General features: G+C 39.2%; 1 protein-coding gene across 9 annotated transcripts in view; it reads left to right on the top strand.

The window, feature by feature from the left end:
• The window catches only part of EMSY (EMSY transcriptional repressor, BRCA2 interacting), an 83,996-nt gene extending 73,411 nt beyond the window's left edge, over window positions 1-10,585 (top strand). For 8 of the 9 annotated variants that reach the window (XM_082626462.1, XM_082626463.1, XM_082626460.1 and 5 more), the window contains 4 exons: window positions 1,038-1,189; window positions 3,170-3,733; window positions 4,701-5,201; window positions 8,986-10,585. In XM_082626462.1, coding sequence (XP_082482588.1) covers window positions 1,038-1,189; window positions 3,170-3,733; window positions 4,701-5,201; window positions 8,986-9,180 — 1,412 coding nt within the window. In that variant the 3' untranslated portion in view covers window positions 9,181-10,585. The remainder of the gene's footprint in view (window positions 1-1,037; window positions 1,190-3,169; window positions 3,734-4,700; window positions 5,202-8,985) is intronic. The other variant, XM_082626465.1, reaches the window with a different exon arrangement.
• The last annotated feature ends 11,719 nt before the right edge of the window (window positions 10,586-22,304 follow it).

Genomic DNA, 22,304 nt, shown 5'->3' with positions numbered 1-22,304 from the left:
AAAAAGAAAAAAAAAGTTGAAATTGAGGCTGATGAAAAATGGTAGTTTGGCATCAATGTAGATGTATAGTTTTGCATCTGTATATAAATGTAAATATAAATGTATAGTTTACTCCATGGGACCTTGTAGCAAGAGACTAAGAGGTGGGGTTGTTTCCTAAACTATACTCTCACTCATTTGTGTCAGATGAGCTAAATTTGAATAGATGCAAGAAAGAACACTGACTTTTCTGTTATTTTGTTAACTTTATATTTTAGTACTTAACAATTCAAGGACCATTTTCAATTCAATACTTCATTTGGTCCTCTTCTAAGAAATAAGTTTTTATCCCAATAAAAAAACAAAAATAAAACAAACAAAATAAAACCTCTAAATTTTAGAGGTTAATAACATAGAGTTTAAGTGACCTCTTCAAATTCACATAGCTGGTTGGTGGCAGAGCGGGACAGAATCCAGTTGTGACTCTTGGTCCAGTTCTCTTTCTGCAGTATCACCTTGACCTCTTACATCTTTAGGATATGAGACAGTGTCACTTTGTATATAAAGGAGTGAATGCTTCTGGTTTTTGTATTGTGTCTGGAACCGGGACCAAGAGATTAAAGAACTTGTACTGTCTCACTGTCCTTAAAGATATTAGTCTGGGATTTGATTGCAGAAACTGATTGTTACAGTTTTGTTACCTTAATGGGGTAAAGGTCACTGGAGAAAGAGTACAACTCACAAGAGGATATAACTTTAAGGGATTTGTTCCTCCTTTGTGATAATAGTTTTCACAGTGCTTCCACATACATTTCTCATCTCATCCTTCTAATAGCTCTGTTATTCCCGCTTTACAGATGAGGACACAGAGTCTCAGAGAAGATAAGTGACTTTTTCAGAGTCACACAGCTCATAAGTGGGCAGACTCTGGTCTTCTGCCTCCTAGTACCACACTTTCTCTCTGTGATGCAATCTCACAGACGTTTGTTTCAAATGACTACTGGTTACAGATGCTGTGGTGATTTCTGGAGAAATATCATCACCTCCTCTATTTTCAGTCAGCCATCGCTCCCAGCCCCAACAGCCCTCCCAGCCTCAGCGGACCCTCCTCCAGCACGTGGCTCAGTCACAGACCGCAACACAGACTTCGGTGGTGGTGAAGTCCATCCCAGCATCTTCCCCTGGAGCAATCACCCACATCATGCAGCAGGTTGTATCTCTTCTTTTTCCTCCTACCTTCTGTAACTGCCTCCTTCCTGAAATAAGGTTTAGTTTCATCTCCTTTTATAAGAGGGGAAATAACTGAGTTGAGGAGTGTTTATATAGTTCTTTCATCTGTGAGGAGTGAGTAAGGGAAAGGAACTGAGTCTTAACACCAGAAAGTAATTAAGAAATAGTATTCTTGGATCTTCTGTGAACTCTTAACATTTCAGAAGGGTGAGGCTATCTAGATAAATCTATGACATCAGAATTGGTCACTGTTTCTATGTATTTTATTGTTATGGAAGGATTTATCACTGAGGTAAGATTTTCAGATGAAACAGAAGTTGGCTTGTTTAGCTGTTTGTTGCTGTTGCTGGGTTTTTCATTTGTTTTACTCTTTGCTTTTATAATGAATCCTTATGGAAACATTAAGAATAAGTAGGTAAATAAATATTTGACTTCGTTCTTTTTTTAACATATTTATTGAATATTTTACTTCTTTTACTGTATGTGATCAATTGAGGAAGAGACTCACAGGAAGGAGAATGAATTAATATGAAACAGAAAATCTGGTACCAAGGGTATAATGGGGAAAAGGAAAAAATATATTGATGACATTGATTTTGTGCCAGATACTGTGCTTTGAGCTTTAAATACTTTAACTTGTTTAATTCTTGCTATGATCCTGCAAGGTGGGTGAATTATCTCTCTTACAAATGAGGAAACTCATGCTCATAGAAATTAAATAACCTATTCTGGGTGGCAGAGCCAGGATTTAAACCCAAAGCATCCTGCCTCTATTATAAAGTTATGTCATAAATATCAGATTTAAGCATGACTTATTATTAGTAGCCACATAAATTATCATTACTCAGCTGGTAAAGGTTGACCCTAATTACAGGCAAACTACTGGAAAGGCAGTGAAGAAATTGTTGAATTAAAAACCTATATGCGTAAGGTCATTATGAGATAGGGGAGGGTTTCAGTTGAATCTCAAAGTTTTAAAGTTTAGAGTAGATGTGTAGCCTTTGACAAGGCAGTGGGAAGGATGGGGTTGGGGTGGATCTTCTGTCACTGAGGGAAGCCAGATGGCCAGAGGTTTTGCTGGGTGTCCGCTCTCAGCCTGGAGTCTGGCCCTTATCTGGCTGTCCTGACATTGACCTTTCTCAAGACACCCAGGGAGGTCGGACAGCTGGCCCTAACCATGTCACTCAAGATCGCTGCCTCCTCCCAACACTATTATAACTGACACCAGGCCATCTCCCTTTCTACTGACAGGAGCACTCTTGTCCCCTCCCCAGTCTCCTTCCCTCCTGGGAGCCAGGTCTCTGGGGAGCCATTGCCTGGTGGGCCTGGAACCCAAGCAAAGAGCGAGGAGGGCTGGGGCAGAGGGCAGTTCACGCAGACCTTGGTGTGAAGCCTGACGAACCGTCTCCACTCGGAGCCGAGAGGCCCTCTGTGGGGACTGGGATGGGCACGGCCTTCAGATAACGCCCACCTTCTGGACCGTGCTGGATGGATGGGCGCACGGCCAAAGTGGGCTTCTCTGAACCTTGGCTTTTCTCTGGATGCCTCACTCCTGGGTTGCTGCGTTCTTCCTTTGGACAGGTGAAGAGCTCTGATGACCAGGCCGGAGAGCTGTGTCCTGAACCAGGGAGCCTTTTCTTTTTCTGTGTCGTGCTGTGCTTGCAGGGCATCCTTATTTCTCTTACCTATAAGTTCTGGGCCCTCTAGGACGTTGCTTATTGCAGTGAGTTGGCCAGTTTTTGCAGTACTTAATGTTGAAGTACTAAGAGTTGAAATTATAAGAGTCAATCTAAGGCCCCCTTTAGGTTTAGAAACCTTGAGGTTTTTTGGTCTTTTTAGGTTCTCCCTTGTGAAATTTTTTTGAATGATTCTTGTAATCAAGTCTTTTCCAATTTGAGGAAAATGTAGCAATATAGGTGTCTTTCTTATTTCATTCTTACTTTGTGCCTTTTTTACTTAGGCATTAAGCAGTCACACTGCTTTTACCAAACACAGCGAGGAACTTGGAACTGAGGAGGGCGAGGTTGAAGAGATGGACACTTTAGACCCTCAGACAGGTCTGTTTTATCGATCTGCCCTGACTCAGTCACAGTCAGCTAAACAGCAGAAACTTAGCCAGCCACAGCTGGAACAGACTCAGCTGCAAGTGAAAACTCTGCAGTGCTTCCAGACTAAACAGAAGCAGACCATCCACCTGCAGGCAGACCAGCTCCAGCACAAACTCCCGCAAATGCCCCAGCTTTCCATCAGGCATCAAAAGCTCACCCCTCTCCAGCAAGAACAAGCCCAGCCCAAGCCAGATGTACAGCACACACAGCATCCCATGATGGCCAAAGACAGGCAGCTTCCTACCTTAATGGCGCAGCCCCCACAAACTGTAGTACAGGTGCTTGCAGTGAAAACCACGCAGCAGCTCCCCAAACTGCAGCAGGCTCCGAACCAACCAAAAATCTACGTGCAGCCCCAAACCCCCCAGAGCCAAATGCCGCTCCCAGCCTCGTCAGAGAAACAGCCGGCAAGCCAGGTAACGGAATATTGATAGCATGCAAAGTTAAACTTCTCTGTTCACGGAAAAAGTGAGAACATCACGGCCCTATCGTGATTAGCAATGCATTCTCCTGGCAAGAGGAAGCTCAAAAGCCTCATTACACTGGTATTACTTTACCCCATCAGAAGGTTGACATTAGGGAAGAAATGCACGCGTTAATATAGGAAGAAAAAAAAGCATAGCGCTCAGAACTTGATTTTCCAGGCAGTTTTTAATGAAATAACTTCAGCATTGATCAACAGTGCCTAGAAGCGATATCCCTAAATTATTTTTATTTTTTAGGTATAAAATATTTATTTCCATGCCTGTAAACTCTATTTCTGTGGCAATAATGCTAAGTAAAATATAGTCTTTTAAGGAGCTTCATTGACCGTCTTCCTTTGTAGTTTTACATCATCACCATTTGGTTAATAAATTTATCTTCTAGATTTATCTTCTAGATTTTGGAGGAATTATCTGTGAATATTGAAAAAAAATTATATTACGGAAAATCAGTGGCTTTGAAGTGATGTATGTGTGTATTATAAATACATATATATAGAATATGTTTGTATAAATGTATTTTGAAGCAGAAGATTGGAAAAAAACCCTACTTTTTATTTTAAAAAGCTGAAGATTATATGAAATAATTTGAGATCGGTTGAAGGTATACTGTGTGGGGATGTAAATCCCAAAGGAAAACAAGGCTGCTGTGACTTTTTTTTCCTTTACCGTTATGAACCTTGGCTGGCTGAACAAAGGTTCTTTTGACCCCTCCTCTTTTACTAGGTTTCTGACAAGTAATCAGATACTTTCCCATCAGCCCTCTTTTTAAAACACTGAGCTTCAAAATATCTTCCTAGTATACCGCACGAATGTTTCTTTTGCCATATTGTCTGGGGTGTTTGATAGGTTTTCTCAAAGATATGTAGCTGTAACACACACAACCCCAATTTGTTTTCAGGTGGAGCAGCCAGTTATAACCCAAGGATCCTCTGTTACAAAGATAACTTTTGAGGGGCGCCAGCCTCCCACAGTTACAAAGATAACTGGTGGCAGTTCTGTGCCTAAGTTGACATCACCAGTTACAAGCATAACTCCCATTCAGGCCTCTGAGAAGACAGCAGTGTCAGACATTTTGAAAATGTCTTTGATGGAAGCTCAGATTGATACAAATGTAGAGCATATGGTAGTGGATCCCCCAAAGAAGGCTCTTGCCACTAGTATGCTCACTGGTGAAGCAGGATCATTACCCTCCACCCATGTGGTGGTGGCAGGGATGGCGAATTCCACTCCCCAGCAACAGAAATGTAGAGAGTCCTGTTCAAGTCCATCTGCTGTTGGCCCTCCCCTAACGACAAGGAAAATCGATGCACCAGGAGTGCCTACGACAGGCCAGTTCATGCGTATTCAGAATGTAGTCCAAAAGAAAGCTGAAGAGAGCCCAGCAGAAATTATCATCCAGGTAAGAATCGGAAGGAACACCAGAAATCTTGAGCATATTGGGGGTTGTGGGTTTGGTGTGTTTTGGGATGTCACAGGAAAAGTCAAGCCAAAACGGGAAAGAGATTTATCTTTGAGATGGCATATGACAAACTTGGTTTACTACCTGTTACAAATTTACAAATTTATACTTATTTTCTGAAACAAAGTCCTAGAAAATTGATAGATATTGTCACAACAGCACACCTTAGAGGCAGTCAAGGGCCCTGAGCCCATGTGTCTGCTTGATTCATAGATGCAAGCCACACTTGCCAGTGTTGCCTCAGCAAGTCAGCCTACAAGATCAGCAACTTCCCAGGTCAAACTTTGGGCTCCCCAGTCTTTGCCCAAAGAATATAAGTAGTTTGTACTTCTGGGATATAACTGGATGGTACTCCTATTTCAAGTTAGTTTCAGGGACCCTTTCCTTGCAGAAACACAGTTCTTGATCCAAATTTATGGTTTTCAGGACAATAAAACCTTAATTAACTGAAATGTCTGGAGAAACATGTTGTAAGAGAATGTTTCTTAGTAATTTAATTTTATGTCTAACTTGGGATTAACCATAAAGCTTTGCTTTTTATTTCAATCACTGTGTTATTGAAAAATCTTATTATGGTTACTGTCCTGCCCTGGTAAGTACAGGCTAGTGAACATGATGGATTATTCATTGACAGTAGATCTAACTATACCTCACATTCCCTTCATTTTAAAACTCATCTATCATCTTGTATAACAGATCCAGACTGAAAAGTTACACTGGCTCCAGAGTAGCTTTTAGAAATTGTGTTTCATTTCCCTCTCTCCTTGCAAGGTATCAGGTTGTTCTCTTGACATTTATCATTTTTGCTTGGAAGGTGTCAGAGCAGCACATTTTAGTTAATTGAGAATTTGGATTTATTGAAACGTGGATAGTCTAGTATTTACCGTAGACTCACTATTGTGTGACTTAGGTGTTCCTATAGTAAATTTTGCCTTTCCTGCGATGCCAAGCCATGAGAGAATGCAAATTGACCAATATTAATCCAAATATGATTTAACTTAATATGGGGGAAATGCTTAAGTGCAAATAGATCTGGCCATTAAATTATTCAAATAATTTGTTCCTTCCTGTCAGAACAAATATTAGTGAACTAAATAATCCTTGACCGAAGGATTTGTTACGTTTTCTTTCCACCTGAAGAGGTAAGGTTTGGTGGAAAAGGAAGTTTCCTGGCTTTGCCATTCACTGTGTGACTTTGGGCAAGACTACTTAACCTCACTGTGCCTTCGTTTCCTCATCAGTAAACTGGGAGTAAGGAATGCCTACTTTACACGATTGACATAAGGATTACACAAAATTGAGATGAAGCACCTAGCACAGTACCTGGCTTGTAGTGATTGCCCAATAAATGGTAGCTATTACTATTTTTACTAAAATTTACTGTGGCTCCTGGGAGTTTAAGTTGGTATACTCACTAAATTGAAAATAATTTTGAATAACTTATTTAGAAATTATTTTCTGTACTTTGTGAAAAGGGGTGAAAATGTAATTTGCTTCAAGTATCAAGGATGATTGCTAATGAGTGGGTTCTCTACAAGAATATCAACTAACTTTTAGCATATACCATATGCTGGGTTGCTGTGCCAGAGGGAAGAGCAGCATAGTGATTAGGAACCAAGCTTTTGGAGTCAGAAATGCCTAGATTTGAATCTCACCTGTACTCCTTAACCACATTGTGGCTTGGAGCAACAGAGTTAACCTCTGTCCCTGTGATGTAATGGAAACAATAACACTTAACTCACAGGGTTGTTTTGAGGATTGAGAAAATGTATATAAAGCAGCTGGTTAAGTGTCTGATATAGAGTAATACTCAATAAGGATAGCTTCTGTTATTGTAATCATCACTAATATACTGTTAGAACATTTTCAGGTCTCACTAGTTATGCTTAGCTTTGACCCAAAGTATTGATTTTTACTGATTTAGTAAAGTACCTATTGACATGAGTGAAGGAAGTCTGCAGAAGTTCTTTGATTCCTTAAAAACTATTCTGTAATACTTCAGCATGTTTAATATTAAATGCTTTGTAGACAGATAATCTGTATTTCATTTATTCATTCATTCATTCATTCCACATGTATTATTTAACCTCTGTCTTTCCAGGCACTGTGCTAGGTGTGAGGATAGAGGAGTAAACAAAATGAATGTATCTTCTGTTCTGAAGGAGTCTATATATGTGGAATTGATAGAATTTTAGAACTGCAATGATCTTTAGAGCATATCTTCTCTAATTATCTTATTTTACACAAGATTAAACTAAAGCTCAAGGAAGTGAAGTGACTTTTTCAGAGGTCCACAGCAAGTCAGAGCCAGAGCTGAACTAAGATTCTGACCCTACCTGAGACTTTTTCACAATGATTAGCTATATGGAATAGGGGCAGGAGGGTGAGGGAAGACAAACAAAAAGAACTTCAGCACTCTAGAATCAATGCCTAGGCATCTTACACTATTTTCTTGATAGTATTAAAATTAAATTTGCATCTTCCCTCAGAAGAAGGTTGTTTTGGTTAGGTATATTTTCAAAGTGCTGATATTCAGCTTTGCTCTGGGGTTTTTTATGTTAAAGATACATTATTCATTTGGAAAGTATTTATTGAGCATCTAGTGTGTGCCAGGCCCTGTTTAAAGTTATGGGCATCTAACATTGAAAAAGATAGTCGAGTTCTGTGCTCTGGTCCATACTGTCTTGGATCTTACATTCTAAGGGTGAGAAGAAAACAAAGAGATGATAAATACAATGAAGAAAATGTAACAGAACATAATAGGAGTGGGGGGTGGGATCGAGCCAGTACTCTGGTTTCCTTTCATAGAAGGAAGGCTTTTCAAAGCCTTTTACTCTTAAGCATTTGAGCTAAGATGCAGATGACAAGATGGAACCAGCCGTGTAAAGATTTGGAGGAGGAGTATTCCAGGAAGAAGGGAAGAGCTAGTGCAAACACCCTATGGTACAAGTGAGTTTGGCATAAGGCTGGAGCCATCCATGGTAAGGCTTTTGATTTCATAGCAAGTACAATAGGAAACAGTTGTAGAGTTTTAAGTAGGGGTATGATATGAACTGATATACCTTTTAAGAAGGTATATAATAAAGTTGAGAAAAAAGAATCTGACAAGGCAATATGGCCTAATATGTGTTTATCTATTGGTATTTTTATTGTTCAAAAGACAGTTTTGTCCTCCCTAGTCTTATTTTCAATAAAGATTGTTATTATGTGACCCAAACAAATAACTTCCCCTTTGAACTACCAAAGGGCTTAAAATATATCGTGGTATCAGCAGATTAATCATTCATCTTACAGATAATAATAAGCAAAATCTGATTACATTTACATTTAAAATATGCTTAATGACCAAATAAAAATGTCCTTTAAAGTCTGTCTCTTGAATTAGGCCCAGACTTCAGCCTCCTTTGTTAGAAGAGGCACCATCAAGGAGTGGAAAGATCACTTTGAGTTGTAGAGGACTTGGATTTGAATCCTGGCATCCTGGCATTAACGCTGACCAACTGTGTGACCTTGATTAAGTCGCTTACTATCTTAGTTTCCTCATTTGTAAAATGGGAATAATATTAAGCGTCTAGCACAGTGCCTGGCATCTAGTAGTTGTCCAATTAATGTCAGTTTCCTTTTTTCCTTCCTTATTGTTGTTGAGGAAATCCTTCTGTCACCTTTTTTTTTTTTTTTTTTTTTTTTTTTAAACCGTAAAGCTCTCCTGTGTCTTCTCTTTCAGGCCATTCCCCAGTATGCTATTCCTTGCCACTCCAGCTCCAATGTGGTAGTAGAGCCCAGCGGGCTCCTTGAGCTAAACAACTTCACCAGTCAGCAGTTGGATGACGATGAGACGGCAATGGAGCAGGACATAGACAGTAGCACAGAAGAGGGACCCGAACCCAGCCCCTCTCAGAGTTCTGCTGAACGGTCCTAGTGTTTTGGACACAGGAGTGCACTTTAAAACCTACTTGGTTACCAAGTGTCCAGGGAAGCCCTTGTATTTTGATGTCTAAAGAGAGCACTTTGCCCATGCTTAGGCTGTGGACCCTGAAACAGCAGTGTTTGAACAAGAATTGCTGCAGGAGTAGCATTTTAAAACAAGATAAAACTCACAGGGGAATGTACTTTTTTTTGAAAAAAGAAAAAGATGCACATCTACAGTGACGTGAGACATGATATCTTTCTCTGTTGGACCATGGCTAATGGAAAAGTTTGTCTTGCAGTGGAAAGAGACTTCCTGTGAATGTTCCTCAGCTGGTTTCTACTGAGCAAAGCACCATCAAAAAAGGAGAATGTGAATAGTTTGTATTTTGAAACAGTGTGTCAGGAACAGTTTTTTTTTTAAATCTTGTATGTTTTTGCAAATCCCTGCAAGTGCTGAATTGGTTAACATTTTACATCTGCTCAGTTCATATTTTATAAAATAACTAGTTCTTTAATACTGGCATTAAAGAATCCTTGTTAGATGGTAAATATCAGGTCCCTAACCCGTGGGAAATACTTTTTGGGTGGCTTGTACATTCTCACCAATTGTATGCTAATTTATTGTGTTGTTGTTCCTTTGTGCTCTAGGCAGCACACTTGCCTTCTATTTATTTAAATGTAAACATTTCAAAGCAGGCCATATTCCTTCTGACAAATTTCCTGTAAGCCGGGATTGCCTACCTTTTCCATCTCCAAACCTCCCCCTTCTCCTTTAAGAAAACTTAATGAGAAAATGTTTCATTGTGAAACAGAGGGAAAAAAACATTTTCTGATCCAAAGGAAATGTTCAGTTATGTTCAGGAAAACAAATTATTCATATGATGCTATCTTAACATTGAAATTGCACATTCATGTTGGACTGAGACTTTGAAAATAACTTTTACATACTTTTGTTTAACCCCCTTTGAAATGTATAAAAAGTTCATTTACAGTTCTAAATGTAATGGTTTTAAACATTCTACCTTTTTAGGACACGATTTGTTAAAGCAATATGTTTGGGTCTTGTGATCACTGTCTGTCACAAGTAGAGTGAGGGGTAAGAGGGTGGGAGGGTAAGAGTCAGTTTTGACAAGTTGTGGCAAAGGAAACTATACTTTTCATTTTTAAAAAATGTAAATAGAAAAATTTTTAACGGTTTTATATAGATTTCACTATAAATAAGCATTTTAAGACTGACAAATGTTGAACTGTACATACATATATCAGCATAACTGCCCAATTTTTTGGTGCTGAAGTACTGTAAGTAGAATTCATCAATGGTCTCCTAATTTTTACATCTATATCTGGAAAAAAAAAAACTGTGATCCTGTAGTTAATAAATTCCCACTGGAGTGACACTGAAGATTTAAACACAAGCATTCACAAGATGCACTGATCTCTGGTAGTTGTCATTATTTCTACTACGCGATAATGACTTATACCCATAGATGGAGCTGTTGGTTATTATTTTGTTGTACAAATTCACGTTGAAAAGACTTTGTGACTGTTTCTAGTTAAGTAATTTTTTTTAACCTCTTGGGTCATAGACTTCTTTGAAAATCTAATTATACTATGAACTCTCTCACCAAAAAGATACACATGCCAATATACATGTTAGGTTTTGCATACATTTTTAGGGGTTCATGGGCCCCTAAGCCTATCCATGTATTCCAGGTTAAGCCCTCTGTTATGGTCAGTCCATTACTTACAGATGTAAGTTTTTATAAAATAAAATATCTTTTAAATATTCATGCATCAGGTAACAAGAGCAAACTTGAATAAAGTCATTATGTTCTACTTCTACATACTCTGGCACCATAGCATACCTGTGTCCCTTTGAGAATTTAGCCTTAATATGTTTCAGCAACTGAAATGGCAAATGAAATTTCCATGGTCTTCATTTTTAAAAATTAGTATATATTTTAACAAACTATCAAGTGTGGGATATAATCTTTTTTCTTTTAAAATTGTTAATTTCAAGGAGAGCATGAATTTCAGTTTATTCGACAAATATTAATTAAGCATCTTCTGTGTGCCAGGTGCCATTCTAAGCACCAGGAATATACCGTAGTGAATAAACAGAAAATCCTACCCTAATGGAGTTGATAAACAAGGTTACCTGCTGATGAAATGGATACGAAGGCTAAAGGAAAGAGGTAACAAGAGTGGCTCTTAGATTTCTTGATTAAGTAGATGGATGGTGATGCCATACATGGATCTCCAGGCATACTTTTATTGAAAGTCTTAGCATTAGATCTATTAGTATTTCATATGTTTAAGTCCATAAGTTAAATGTAAATTTAAGTCATCCACGTGAAAGATATTTAGAGATTACAATGCAAATGCTACAAAATTAATAAACCCTAACTGTTAAAGACAGTGATAAGAAAAATCCATTTGGTTTAAAGTAAACATTGATAAATACTTCGTACTGCAGATGCAGTTTATGGTGAACTTAGAGAACTTAAAAAAAACATAGCAGCTTTATTGAGATTAATTCACATGTCATACAATTCACCCATTTAAAGTCTACAGTTCAGTGGTTTTTTAGTATATTCACAGAGTTCGGCAGTCATCACAACAGTCAATTTTAGAGCATTTGCATAACCCCAAAAGAAACCCTGTACCCCTGAAACCACCACCACCCTAGCCCTAGGCATCCACTAAACTAATTTCTGTCTCTGTGGATTTGCCTATTCTGGACATTTCATATAAATGGAATCATACAATATGTGGTCTCTTGTGACTGGCTTTCACTTAGTATAGTGTTTTCAAGGTTCATGTTGTAGCATGTATCAGTGCTCCCTTACTTTTTATGGCTCAGTAATAGTCCATTGTGTGGATATACCACATTTTATCCATTCATCAGTTGATGGGCATTTGGGTTGTTTCCACTTTTGTGCTCTTATGAATAATGCTATTACGAACATTGTGTACAAGTTTTACATAAATTTTCAATACTCTTGGGTAAATATCTAGGAGTGCAATTGCTGGGTCATATGGTAAGTATTTTTAACAATGTGAGGAACTGCCAAACTCTTCCACAGTGACTACACATTTTACCTCCTTGCCAGCAGTGTAAGAGAGTTCCAATTTCTCTGCATCTTAACCAACACTTGCTATAATTCGCCTTTTTAATTATAGCCATGCTAGTGTATGAAGTGGTACCTCACTGTGGTTCTGATTTACATTTCCCTGATGGCTAATGATGAGCATTTTTTTTTCATGTGCTTATTGGCTGTTCATCTATGGGGAAATGTCCTTTGCCAATTTCTCAATTGAATTATTTTCTATTTTATTATTTAAATTGAGAACTTTGAGATCTCAATTATTTAAATTGAGGGGTACAGAAATAATACTACTCTTAAGAGAAAAGTAAGCTGTTTTCTGGAAATTAATTCATCACCCTTAAAATCTTAATCAGGTTTTCGTTCTTCCTCTCTAATGTAACAAATTGCTTAACATCCTTAAAACTGTACAGAGCTTTATAGTTGAAAATGCTTTTAAATACATTTCTTTGTGAGGTTCTGTCAATAGCCTGCTGGGCTAGGAGACCTCAGTAGCACCTGGGATAGTGCAAAGGAAATAGTGGTCAGGTGGTCTGGGTCTGAGTCCCAGGCTCCTCTGTTTATTGGTCATATGAACTTGAGGAAGTCATATTCCCCATAATACAAAGTGAATATTCCTGACCCCATAGGGTTATTGTGAAGACTAAATGAAATAGTTTATGTAAAAATGTCAGGCATTTTTTAAAAAGCAGATTCATCTCAAAAAAGTGCCAGGCACAGAGTTACGTGCTGTATTTTTTTAAGTCTAGTATTTATACCACTCCTACTCTATAAATAGAAAACTGAGGGCTCGGAGAAAAATGATGTACCAAAACTCACAAATTAGGCGCTAATAGGTATCATGCCAAGTCACACAAGTTGCTGCTTTCTCTAGAGGAGTGTGTGCCACCAGACACAGGACTGGCCTTTGGAAGGACAGAGGAACTTGGTGTTGGTCTATAACGTGATCTTTTTGCCAGCCTTATTTGCCTTCACACAGAAGGACAGAGGAAGGACAGAAGCCTTTGGAGGGACAGAGGAACTTGGCGTTTGTCTGTAACACTATCTTTTCACCAGCCTTACGTGCCTCACACAGAGGTGCTCAATTCAGTTTGAGTTTAATTATGTGTCACAAGCTCCTGACAAGAGGAAGTGGAGTAAAAAAGCACCATACAAGCAAGGCCTTTCCAAGAAAGGATAGTGAAAAAACAGTCTTCTGCCTCTGCTTGCAGGTTTGTAAGCCTTTAAGTAAGCGAGGTTTGACGACCTATATATAGAAAAAAGAAACACTGTAGGTTTTGTACTTGTGAGAAGGCTCACTCTGCCTTTTCCTCTCTTCCTTGCTTATGTATACACTGTAACTGAAAACATGTGCTTGCTTTGAAAACAAAAAACCCAACAAGCCTTGGTTTGAACCCTACAAGCCATGTGAGTTTGGACAAGCTCTAAGAGGCTTAAAACAGCAGAAGATGGAATGAATTATAATTCCTACTTTTAAAAAAGACATAGATGAGTAATATTCCTCCCAAGTGGTTCTTTCTGACTTTTCTTTCTCTTCCTTCAAATAAGTAGTTACTGGGTACTTTCTTTGGGCTGACATCGGGGATACAATTGTTAGCCAGGGGGAGAAGCCCCTGTCCTCATGGAGCTTCAGCCTAGCAAAGGAGATATGTTCATCAGAGATCACACCTAAATGTATTCAATGCTAAATGCCACGACAGAGAAATAGTGCCATGATAGCATATAAATGAGAAGTTGGGGAGTTTCCCTCAGGAAGGATTGTTTAATCTGAAGGAAGAGGATTGAACTAGGCATAGAGGAGGGTGACAGCTGTCCGGTAGATGGACAGCAGATAAAACACCTTGTGGTGGAAGAGGAACTTCGGCCAGTGTGACAGCAGCGTGGAGAGCAAGGGCAGTGAGCATGGTGGGAGCAGAAGGTGGAGACCAAACTACATGGATCTTGCAGCTTATTATAAAGGTTTGGGTCTTTTTTCTAAGAACGATGAGAAGTCATTAAAAGGTTTTAAGCCATTAGAGCTGGTAAAATGAATTAATACATTTACAAAATATTTGGAGTTACGTTGGTCCATTGGAACAGAAAAATATATTTAACATTTATTTTTTGATGCTAGTCTCATCTCCTATGTCCTTTTTCTCTAACATCTTCAGTGGTTCCCCGGCACTGTAGTATGAATCTGGCATTCAAGGGTCTTAGCCAAAGCTTCAACCTACATTTCTAGATTCATAACTCATTACACGACCCTGGCCTACTGCCTGTCTCCCCCACCGCACACACATTATGCTCTGCATTAGAAAGTCTCACTCGTTTCTCAAAGCCCAGCTTGAATTTCACCTCCTTCACTAGGACTGTCCAGATCTCTTCAAGGAGGATTCATCCCCCCCCCCACCCACTGCTAGGTTCCTCTAGCATTTTGGGAGAAACATGTTTACTAAGTACTTATTATTAGTTACCTACTGTGAGCTATTTGTATTGCATAAGGATCTTCTTTATAGGTTGTTGTTTTTTTTTTTTGTCAGTACTTAACGCGTTGCCAGTTTTCTCTTCCAATAACTGACTTTTGGCTTCATTGATTCTATTGTTTTTCTGTTCTGTCTAATTTATCTCCATTCTATTCTTTATTATTTCCTTTCTTTTGTTAGCTTTGGTCTTAGCTTTTCTTCTTTTTCTAGTCCCTCAAGATGTAAAGTTAGGTTATTGATTTGAGATGTTTCTTTTTAATGTAGGCATTTACAGCTATAAATTTCCCTGCACATTGCTTTTGCTATTTTCCCTACACTTTGGTATGTTGGGTTATTTATTTTTTTCATTCATCTCAGATATTTTCTAGTTTCTCTTGTGATTTCTTCGACTGTTATTTAATTTCTACATATTTGTGAATTTTTCAGTTTTACTTCTTTTATTGACTTCTATCTTCATTCCCATAGATGTTCTATCCAGGATTGAAAGTGGTGTACTGAAGTCTCCACAAGTCTCTATTGTGGAACTATTTCTCCCTTCAGTTTTATTAATATTTGCCTCATGTATTCTGGAGCTCTGTTTGGTGTATATATCCTTATAATTGTTTTGTGTTTTTGATGAATCAACCCTTTTATCAGTGTACATTGTGCTTCTTTGTCTCTTAACAGTTTTTACTTAAAGTCTATTTTGTCTGATATTTAGTTTAGTCACCTCAGCTCTCTTTTGGTCACCATTTGCATGGAGTATATTTTTCTATCCTTTCACTTACAATCTATTTGTGTCTTTGGATCTAAAATGAGTCTCTTGTGTATAGCAGATTTGATCTTTTTTTAATTCAATCTGCCAGTATTTTTGAATGGAGACTTTAATCCATTTACATTTAATGTAATTATTAATAAGGAAGGATTTACTTCTGCCATATGGTGTTTGTTTTCCATATGTCTTATACCTTTTTTATCCTCCATTACAGCCTTCTTTTGTGTTTAGTTCATTATTTGTAGTGAAATGTTTTGATTCCCTTCTCAATTCCTTTGAGTATATTTTTTAGATATTATTTCCTTTGTGGTTACCATGGGGATTACATTGAATATCCTAAAATTATAGCAATCTAGTTTGAATTGATACTGATTTAACTTTGATAGCATACAAAACTCTGCCCCTATAAAGCTTCATCCCTTCTTTATGTTGTAATCACAAATTACATCTTTATACATTGTTTGCTCAATAACATTTATAATTTTTTAATGCATTTGTCTTTTATGTAAGAAGTAAAAAGTAGAGTTGCAAACCAAAATTATAATAATAATAGCTTTTGTATTTGCCTATGTAGTTACTGGATATCTTTATTTCTTCATATGGCTTCAAGTTACTGTTGAGAGGCCTTTTGTTTTAACCCAAAGGACTCCCTTTAGCATTTCTTTTAGGGAAGAACTAGTGGTAATTAAGTCCCTCAGCTTTTGTTTGTCTGGAAATGTCTTAATTTCTCCCTTATTTTTGACAGCTTTGCCAGATATTGAATTCTTGATTGACAGTTTTTTTTTTTTTTTTTCTTTCAGCACTTTAAATATGTCATCCCACTGCCTTTCTGGGCTCCACGGTTTCTGGTGAGAAATTGGCTGGTAATCTTATTGAAGAGTCTTTGTACATGACAAGTTGCTGCCCTCTCGCTTCTTTCAAGATTGTCTCTTTGTCTTTTGACAGTTTGATTATGATGTGTCTTAGTGTGGATCTGTAACTTTATCTACTTGGAGTTCATTGAGCTTCTTGAATGTGTAGATTCATGTGTTTGTCATTAGACTTGGGGAATTTTCAGTTATTATTTATTCAAATATTCTTTCTGCCCTTTCCTCTCTTTCTTCTCCTTCTGGGACTCCCATAATGCATATATTGATCTATTTGCTAGTATTCCACTGGCCTTTTAGGCTCTGTTCATTTTTCTTCATTCTTTTCTCTTTCTGCTCCTCAGACTGGATAATTTCAGTTGTCTTACCTTCAAGTTCACTGATTCCCTCTCTGCATTCTCAAATTCGCTGTTGAGCCCCTCTAGTGAAGTTTTTAAAAAACTTATTTACCAACATCTCCCCCATTTTCCTAGCCCCTGGCAACCACCATTCTACTCTCTGCTTTTATGAGTTCTACTTTTTTAGATTCCACATATAAGTGAGATCGTGCAATGTTTGTCTTTCTGTGTCTTACTTATTTCACTTAGTATAACATCCTCCAGATTCAACCATGTTGTTGAAAATGACAGAATTTCCTTATTTTTAAAAGCTGAATAATATTCCATTGTATATATATACAACACACACACACACACACATTTTCTTTATCCATTCATCTGTTGATGGACAAATGTCTTAGCTATTGGGAATAATGCTGCAATGAACATGGAGTGCAAATATCTCTTAGAGATACTGATTTTATTCCCTTTGGATATATACCCAGAAGTGGGATTGCTGGACCATATGGTAGCTTTATTTTTAATGTTTTAGGAACCTTTATACTTTTTCCATGATGTTTTCATTTTAATAATTGTATATTTCATCTCCAGAATTTCTGTTTGGTTCCTTTTTATAATTTATCTTTATTGTTATTCTCATTTTGTTTAGACATCACTTTCCTTAGTTCTTTGTCCATGTTATCCTTTAGCTCTTTGAGCATATTTAAGACCGTTATTTTAAAGGCTTTGTGTAGTAAGTCCAATGTCTGAGCTTTCTGGGTGGCTTTCAGTTAACTAATTTTGTTCCTCTGAATGGGTTGTACTCTGTTTTTTATTTGTATCCTTTGTGATTTTTTTTGTTGAAAAGTGAAGATCTGAATATTATGATGTGGTAACTCTGGACATCAGATTTTCCCTTTCCCCCTGAGGTTTGCAGGATTTTTTGTTTGTTTGTTTTGTTTTGTTTTTTTGTTTTGCAGTACGCGGGCCTCTCACTGTTGTGGCCTCTCCCGTTGCGGAGCACAGGCTCCAGACGCACAGGCCCAGCGGCCATGGCTCATGGGCCCAGCCATTCTGCGGCATGTGGGATCCTCCCGGACCGGGGCACGAACCCATGTCCCCTGCGTCGGCAGGCGGACTCTCAACCACTGTGCCACCAAGGAAGCCCCTGTTTTTGTTTTTTATTTTGATTGTTAAAAGCTATCGTTCACTTGTCTAGTGACTTCTCCTAACTATTTTTTTTTTTCAGAAACTGTTTTCCTTTTCATGTGTGGTCACTGAAGTCTCTATTCCTCAGCATGTATTCAACTAGTGTTTGACAGATTTCCTTGAACCCCAGGAGCTAAGCAAACACACACACCTCCTTGTATTTGCAGATTGGCTTTGTCCTGTGGCCCTTCAACACTTACCCAGACTTCCACTGAGCTTAGAGACCATCCTGAGGTGAAAGCTTGAGGTCTTCTCAGTTTTTTTTCCTAAGTATATGCATGGCTTTCAAAATATCTCCTTATATACAGGCGCTTTTGAATGCCTTAATTTCAAAAATACAAAACAAGACAACAACAACAAAAAACCACACCCCCAAAAAAACACTCCCCTAGCTTTTCTTCCCAGTCCTTAGGTGGTTTATTGATGTCTCAACCATAATCTTTTGCTTCAGGTTTCTACAGGTTGTCAGTCAGCCTTACCATGTTTTCAACCAATGTATGCTGCTTTTTCAGCCTGAGTGAGTTCTGATTTAAGTGAAACAGCAACGAGTGCCTTGCATCAGTCCTTCAAATAGCCCTGAGGCAGGTTAGAACAGATGTACACAATAATTTGCAAATAAGATTTGCTGTGCTCCTTCCAGAACCAAGAATCAGGGTCCTACACTGATAACATGGACATCTTTAAGACTACTGCCAAGCCTGGGAGAGGATAGGCTGAAGGCTAGTAAAATGTGATAAAGCTTTCCTATGTTTTTTTCTGTCTCATTTTTTTATTGTGGTAAAATATACATAACATAAAATTTACCATTTTAACCATTTTAAGTGCATAGTTCATTGGCATTATGTACACTCAGATTGTTGTGCAACCATTACCACTATCTGTCTCCAGAACTTCTTCCTCATCCCCAACTGAAACTCAGTACCCATTATATAATAACTTGTATTCCTGCCCTGCCCCCCCAGCCCCTAGTGACCATCCTACACTTTTCAAGTTGCCTTTTGCTTGATTCAGCATTTGGTTATTGCTGTAAACCTTTGACTATATTCCAGAGTCTGACAAAGTTGGTTCTGACAGTTTCTGCTTGTTTTTCAGTGTTTCTGTGGGACGATGGGAGCTTGGAGCTGACTACTCCACCATTTTGCTGGCATCATCATCAACACAAGATTTTGTCACGAGCTATTTGGAAGAGTAGAATAGCCATTAACTGAAGTAGGAAAGACTGTGGGAAGATCTAATTTTTTAAAAATTAAGTTTTATTGGAGTATAGTTGCTTTAAAATGTTGTGAAGATCTAATTTTGAAGGAGAATATCAAAGGCTCAGTTTAGGATAAATTAAATTCAAGATACCTGCTAGACGTGAAGTGGAAAAGTCAAGTAGATAGGTAGGGAAGAAAAGAGGTCCAAGGGCTGATCCCTGGGCAGTCCAACACACAGGGGTCAGGAAGATGAGGCAGAACCAGAAAAGAGACTGAGAAGGAGTGGCCAGAAGGATGGGAGGTAAAGCTGGAGATTGAGGTGGTAGTATCTCGGAAACAGCTAAAGAAAGCTGCTAAGTCATAAAATGAGAACTCACAGAGTTAGCCATGTGAAGTCATTGGTGACTTTGGGAAGAGCAGTTATGGTGGAGATAGGGACAAAAGCTAGAGGAGAATGTGAGTAGGAAACTGGTGACTGAGAATATAGATAATGAGTTGCTGTAAAGAGCAATTTCTAGAAAGGCAAGTGGGGGTTTTTTATTTTAGTTTTGTAACTTAAGGAAATGGGATTCCTGATGGGATTGATCCGATGGAGAGGAGAAAGTTTACAGTTCAGGAGAGGAGAATTGCTCGTGCACTGTTCTTTATTGTTTTTTAATAATATAAATTTATTTGTTTATTTATTTTTGGCTGCGTTGGGTCTAAGTTGCTGTGCGTGGGCTTTCTTATTTGCGGAGAGCGGGGGCTACCTTTCATTGCGGTGCGCGGGCTTCACGTTGCGGTGAGCGGGCTTCACATTGCAGTGGCTTCTCTTGTTGCGGAGCACGGGCTCTAGGCGCGTGGGTTTCAGTAGTTGTGACTCGCGGACTCTAGAGTGCAGGCTCAGTAGTTGTGGTGCAGAGGCTTAGTTGCTCCGTGGCATGTGGGATCTTCCCAGACCAGGGCTCGAACCTGTGTCCCCAGCATTGGCAGGCAGATTCTTAACCTCTGCACCACGATGGAAGCCCTCGTGCACTGTTCTTGAATAGTGGGAAGGGAAGGGATTTGCGGACGTGCTGGGTTCATCCATTACAACAGAAGAGAAAGAAGATATTCAGGAACAGAAGCAGGTAGGTGGGTGGGTAACATTTGCTTCAATTTTCTGTTGAGTCTCAACAGAAATCTGTATCTACAACATTATCTCTTCCCTGAGCCAAAACCAAACTGCCTTGAGACATCCCCAACTGGATTTCCTATAAGTACTTCAGCCTCAAGTTGTCCCAAACCAAGAAAAATCAACTCCTTTTCTTCTAATTCTTGGTTTCATTAGCGACACCAGAGCTGATGCTGGAAGGAGGGTAGACATCTTCCATGGGCAAGAGGGTAAGAGAATGGAATAGGCAGGTAACCCAAAGGTGGGATGGGAAATTGGGCTTGAGTGTGGAGTGACTAGGGAGCAGTGAGCTCAGAGCGGTCCCCTGGAGGCTGTTACACACCCAGAGGCCAACAAAGCATTCTGTCAGTGTCTTATGGAGTTATCCATGGTTTGTTACATGATCGAAAGGGCTATTTATCTTCAGTTTTTCTCCATAGCATTAGATTGTTATCCTGCTGGAAAAAGAACCCTGACAAGCTCTTTCACCTCCTGGGCCTTGTGTTCCTACTACACTGCACTTATCCCTGATTACTGACCAAATCACTTCTCACCCTGCATCTCCAAGGTCACTTCCAGAGATACTTACCTGAACCTTTTCCCCCTGAGCCTCTCATCTATATCTCCATTATAGCTCTTCTATATTTTCATTATGGCTCCCAATTTTTGCTCCATGAAAGTTTTGCTCTGAGAGTCGGATTCTTCTTCATGTCCCTAGAATAGGACCTGGCGTAGACGAGGCATCAACAAATTTGTTGATTGGCTGTATAAAAAAAACTCAGACCATTCTGGTCCTGGGGCTCTGCGCACAGTTGCACAAATGCTTATTAACATTAAAATGCACAAGCAAATCCCAGAAATAACATCCTTATTGCAGGCTGTTTTTGGATGAGGATGTTATTGTTGTGAAATATTTGTATATCAGCCACTCTGGACTAAGAGCACAGTGCCCATCTCTGCTGTCATTTGTTCTGTCACTTCAAAGTGCAGGAAAACCATGGGTGGTGATTTTAGAATCTTATTCAGAACCCTCAGGGAATGAGTCACTTCATAGTGACGACTTTTCCGGATTGCCACAGTTCAAATAAATTAAGCAACAGGACATTGTTGTTGTTGTTGTTAATTTTAACCTCTTTAGAAGGTAAATTTCAGAAATACATTATCCTACCATCCTGAACATGATTCTGCCATCTCTTGTTTCTTCAGAATCATTATTATGAACATAGTTATAATTTTTCAGCTCCGCAATGAGAATACACAGCCTTGCTAAAGGAGTAAGAGGGGGGCATAATTCAGGTTCAGTCTCTCCCTGGAGCAGATCCAGACCAGAGCCCAGAATCTAAGGTGGAGGCAGCTGAGCTGCCCCAGAAGTCAGAGGGGTAAGTGAGGGAACAGAGGCAGGCCCTGACCCAACCACAGGACCAGTGAGTCTCCTGCTTCTTTGTGCATTTGAACTACATGGGGATTTGTTAAAAAGCAGATTCTGATACAATAGATTTGGGTTCAGTTCTGGGCTGGTATCTGAATTCTGCATTTTAAACAAGATCTCAGATGATGCCAGTGCTGCTGAACCACAGACCACACTTTCAATATCAAGTCTTTTGTTGACCTACCAGAGGTTTGCTTGTGATTTTGTGTGGTTTTCTTTAGCGAGTCTTTCTGTGGGGCGTCTTACAAGTACCAGGTGGCCTCTGGCAGTATGCACACAGTGCTCTAAGTTTATGGAGTGCTCTCACGTGCCCTGTTTCCCTTCTTTCTCACAATAGTCCTGGGAGGTAAGTTAGTGCCATTTTACTGACTGGGAAACCAGTTCCTGGCATCTCACAGATCACTAAAGGGAAGAACCAGGGCTCATGGCTCCACGTTTAGTGCTCTTTCCACTGCTTCTTGCTCCCTCCGCCACATCTGTGCTGTGTGCCTTGCACAGCCCTATGGACTCAGCGCCGTGGGGATGCTCTGAGGAAGATGGCTGCATGTGCACACACACGTGTGTGCCTGTATTAAAATCAAGGGCTGATCAACAGCTGTAGCACCCGGGCCTGTGCAATCTCACTTAGGACACCCCAACTGAGAGTGACATTTCCTCATCCC

This window comes from Mesoplodon mirus (assembly GCF_964341445.2).
Source record: "Mesoplodon mirus genome assembly, chromosome: 7".
NCBI lineage: Eukaryota > Metazoa > Chordata > Mammalia > Artiodactyla > Ziphiidae > Mesoplodon > Mesoplodon mirus.
This window is presented reverse-complemented; position numbering and strand designations above follow the sequence as displayed.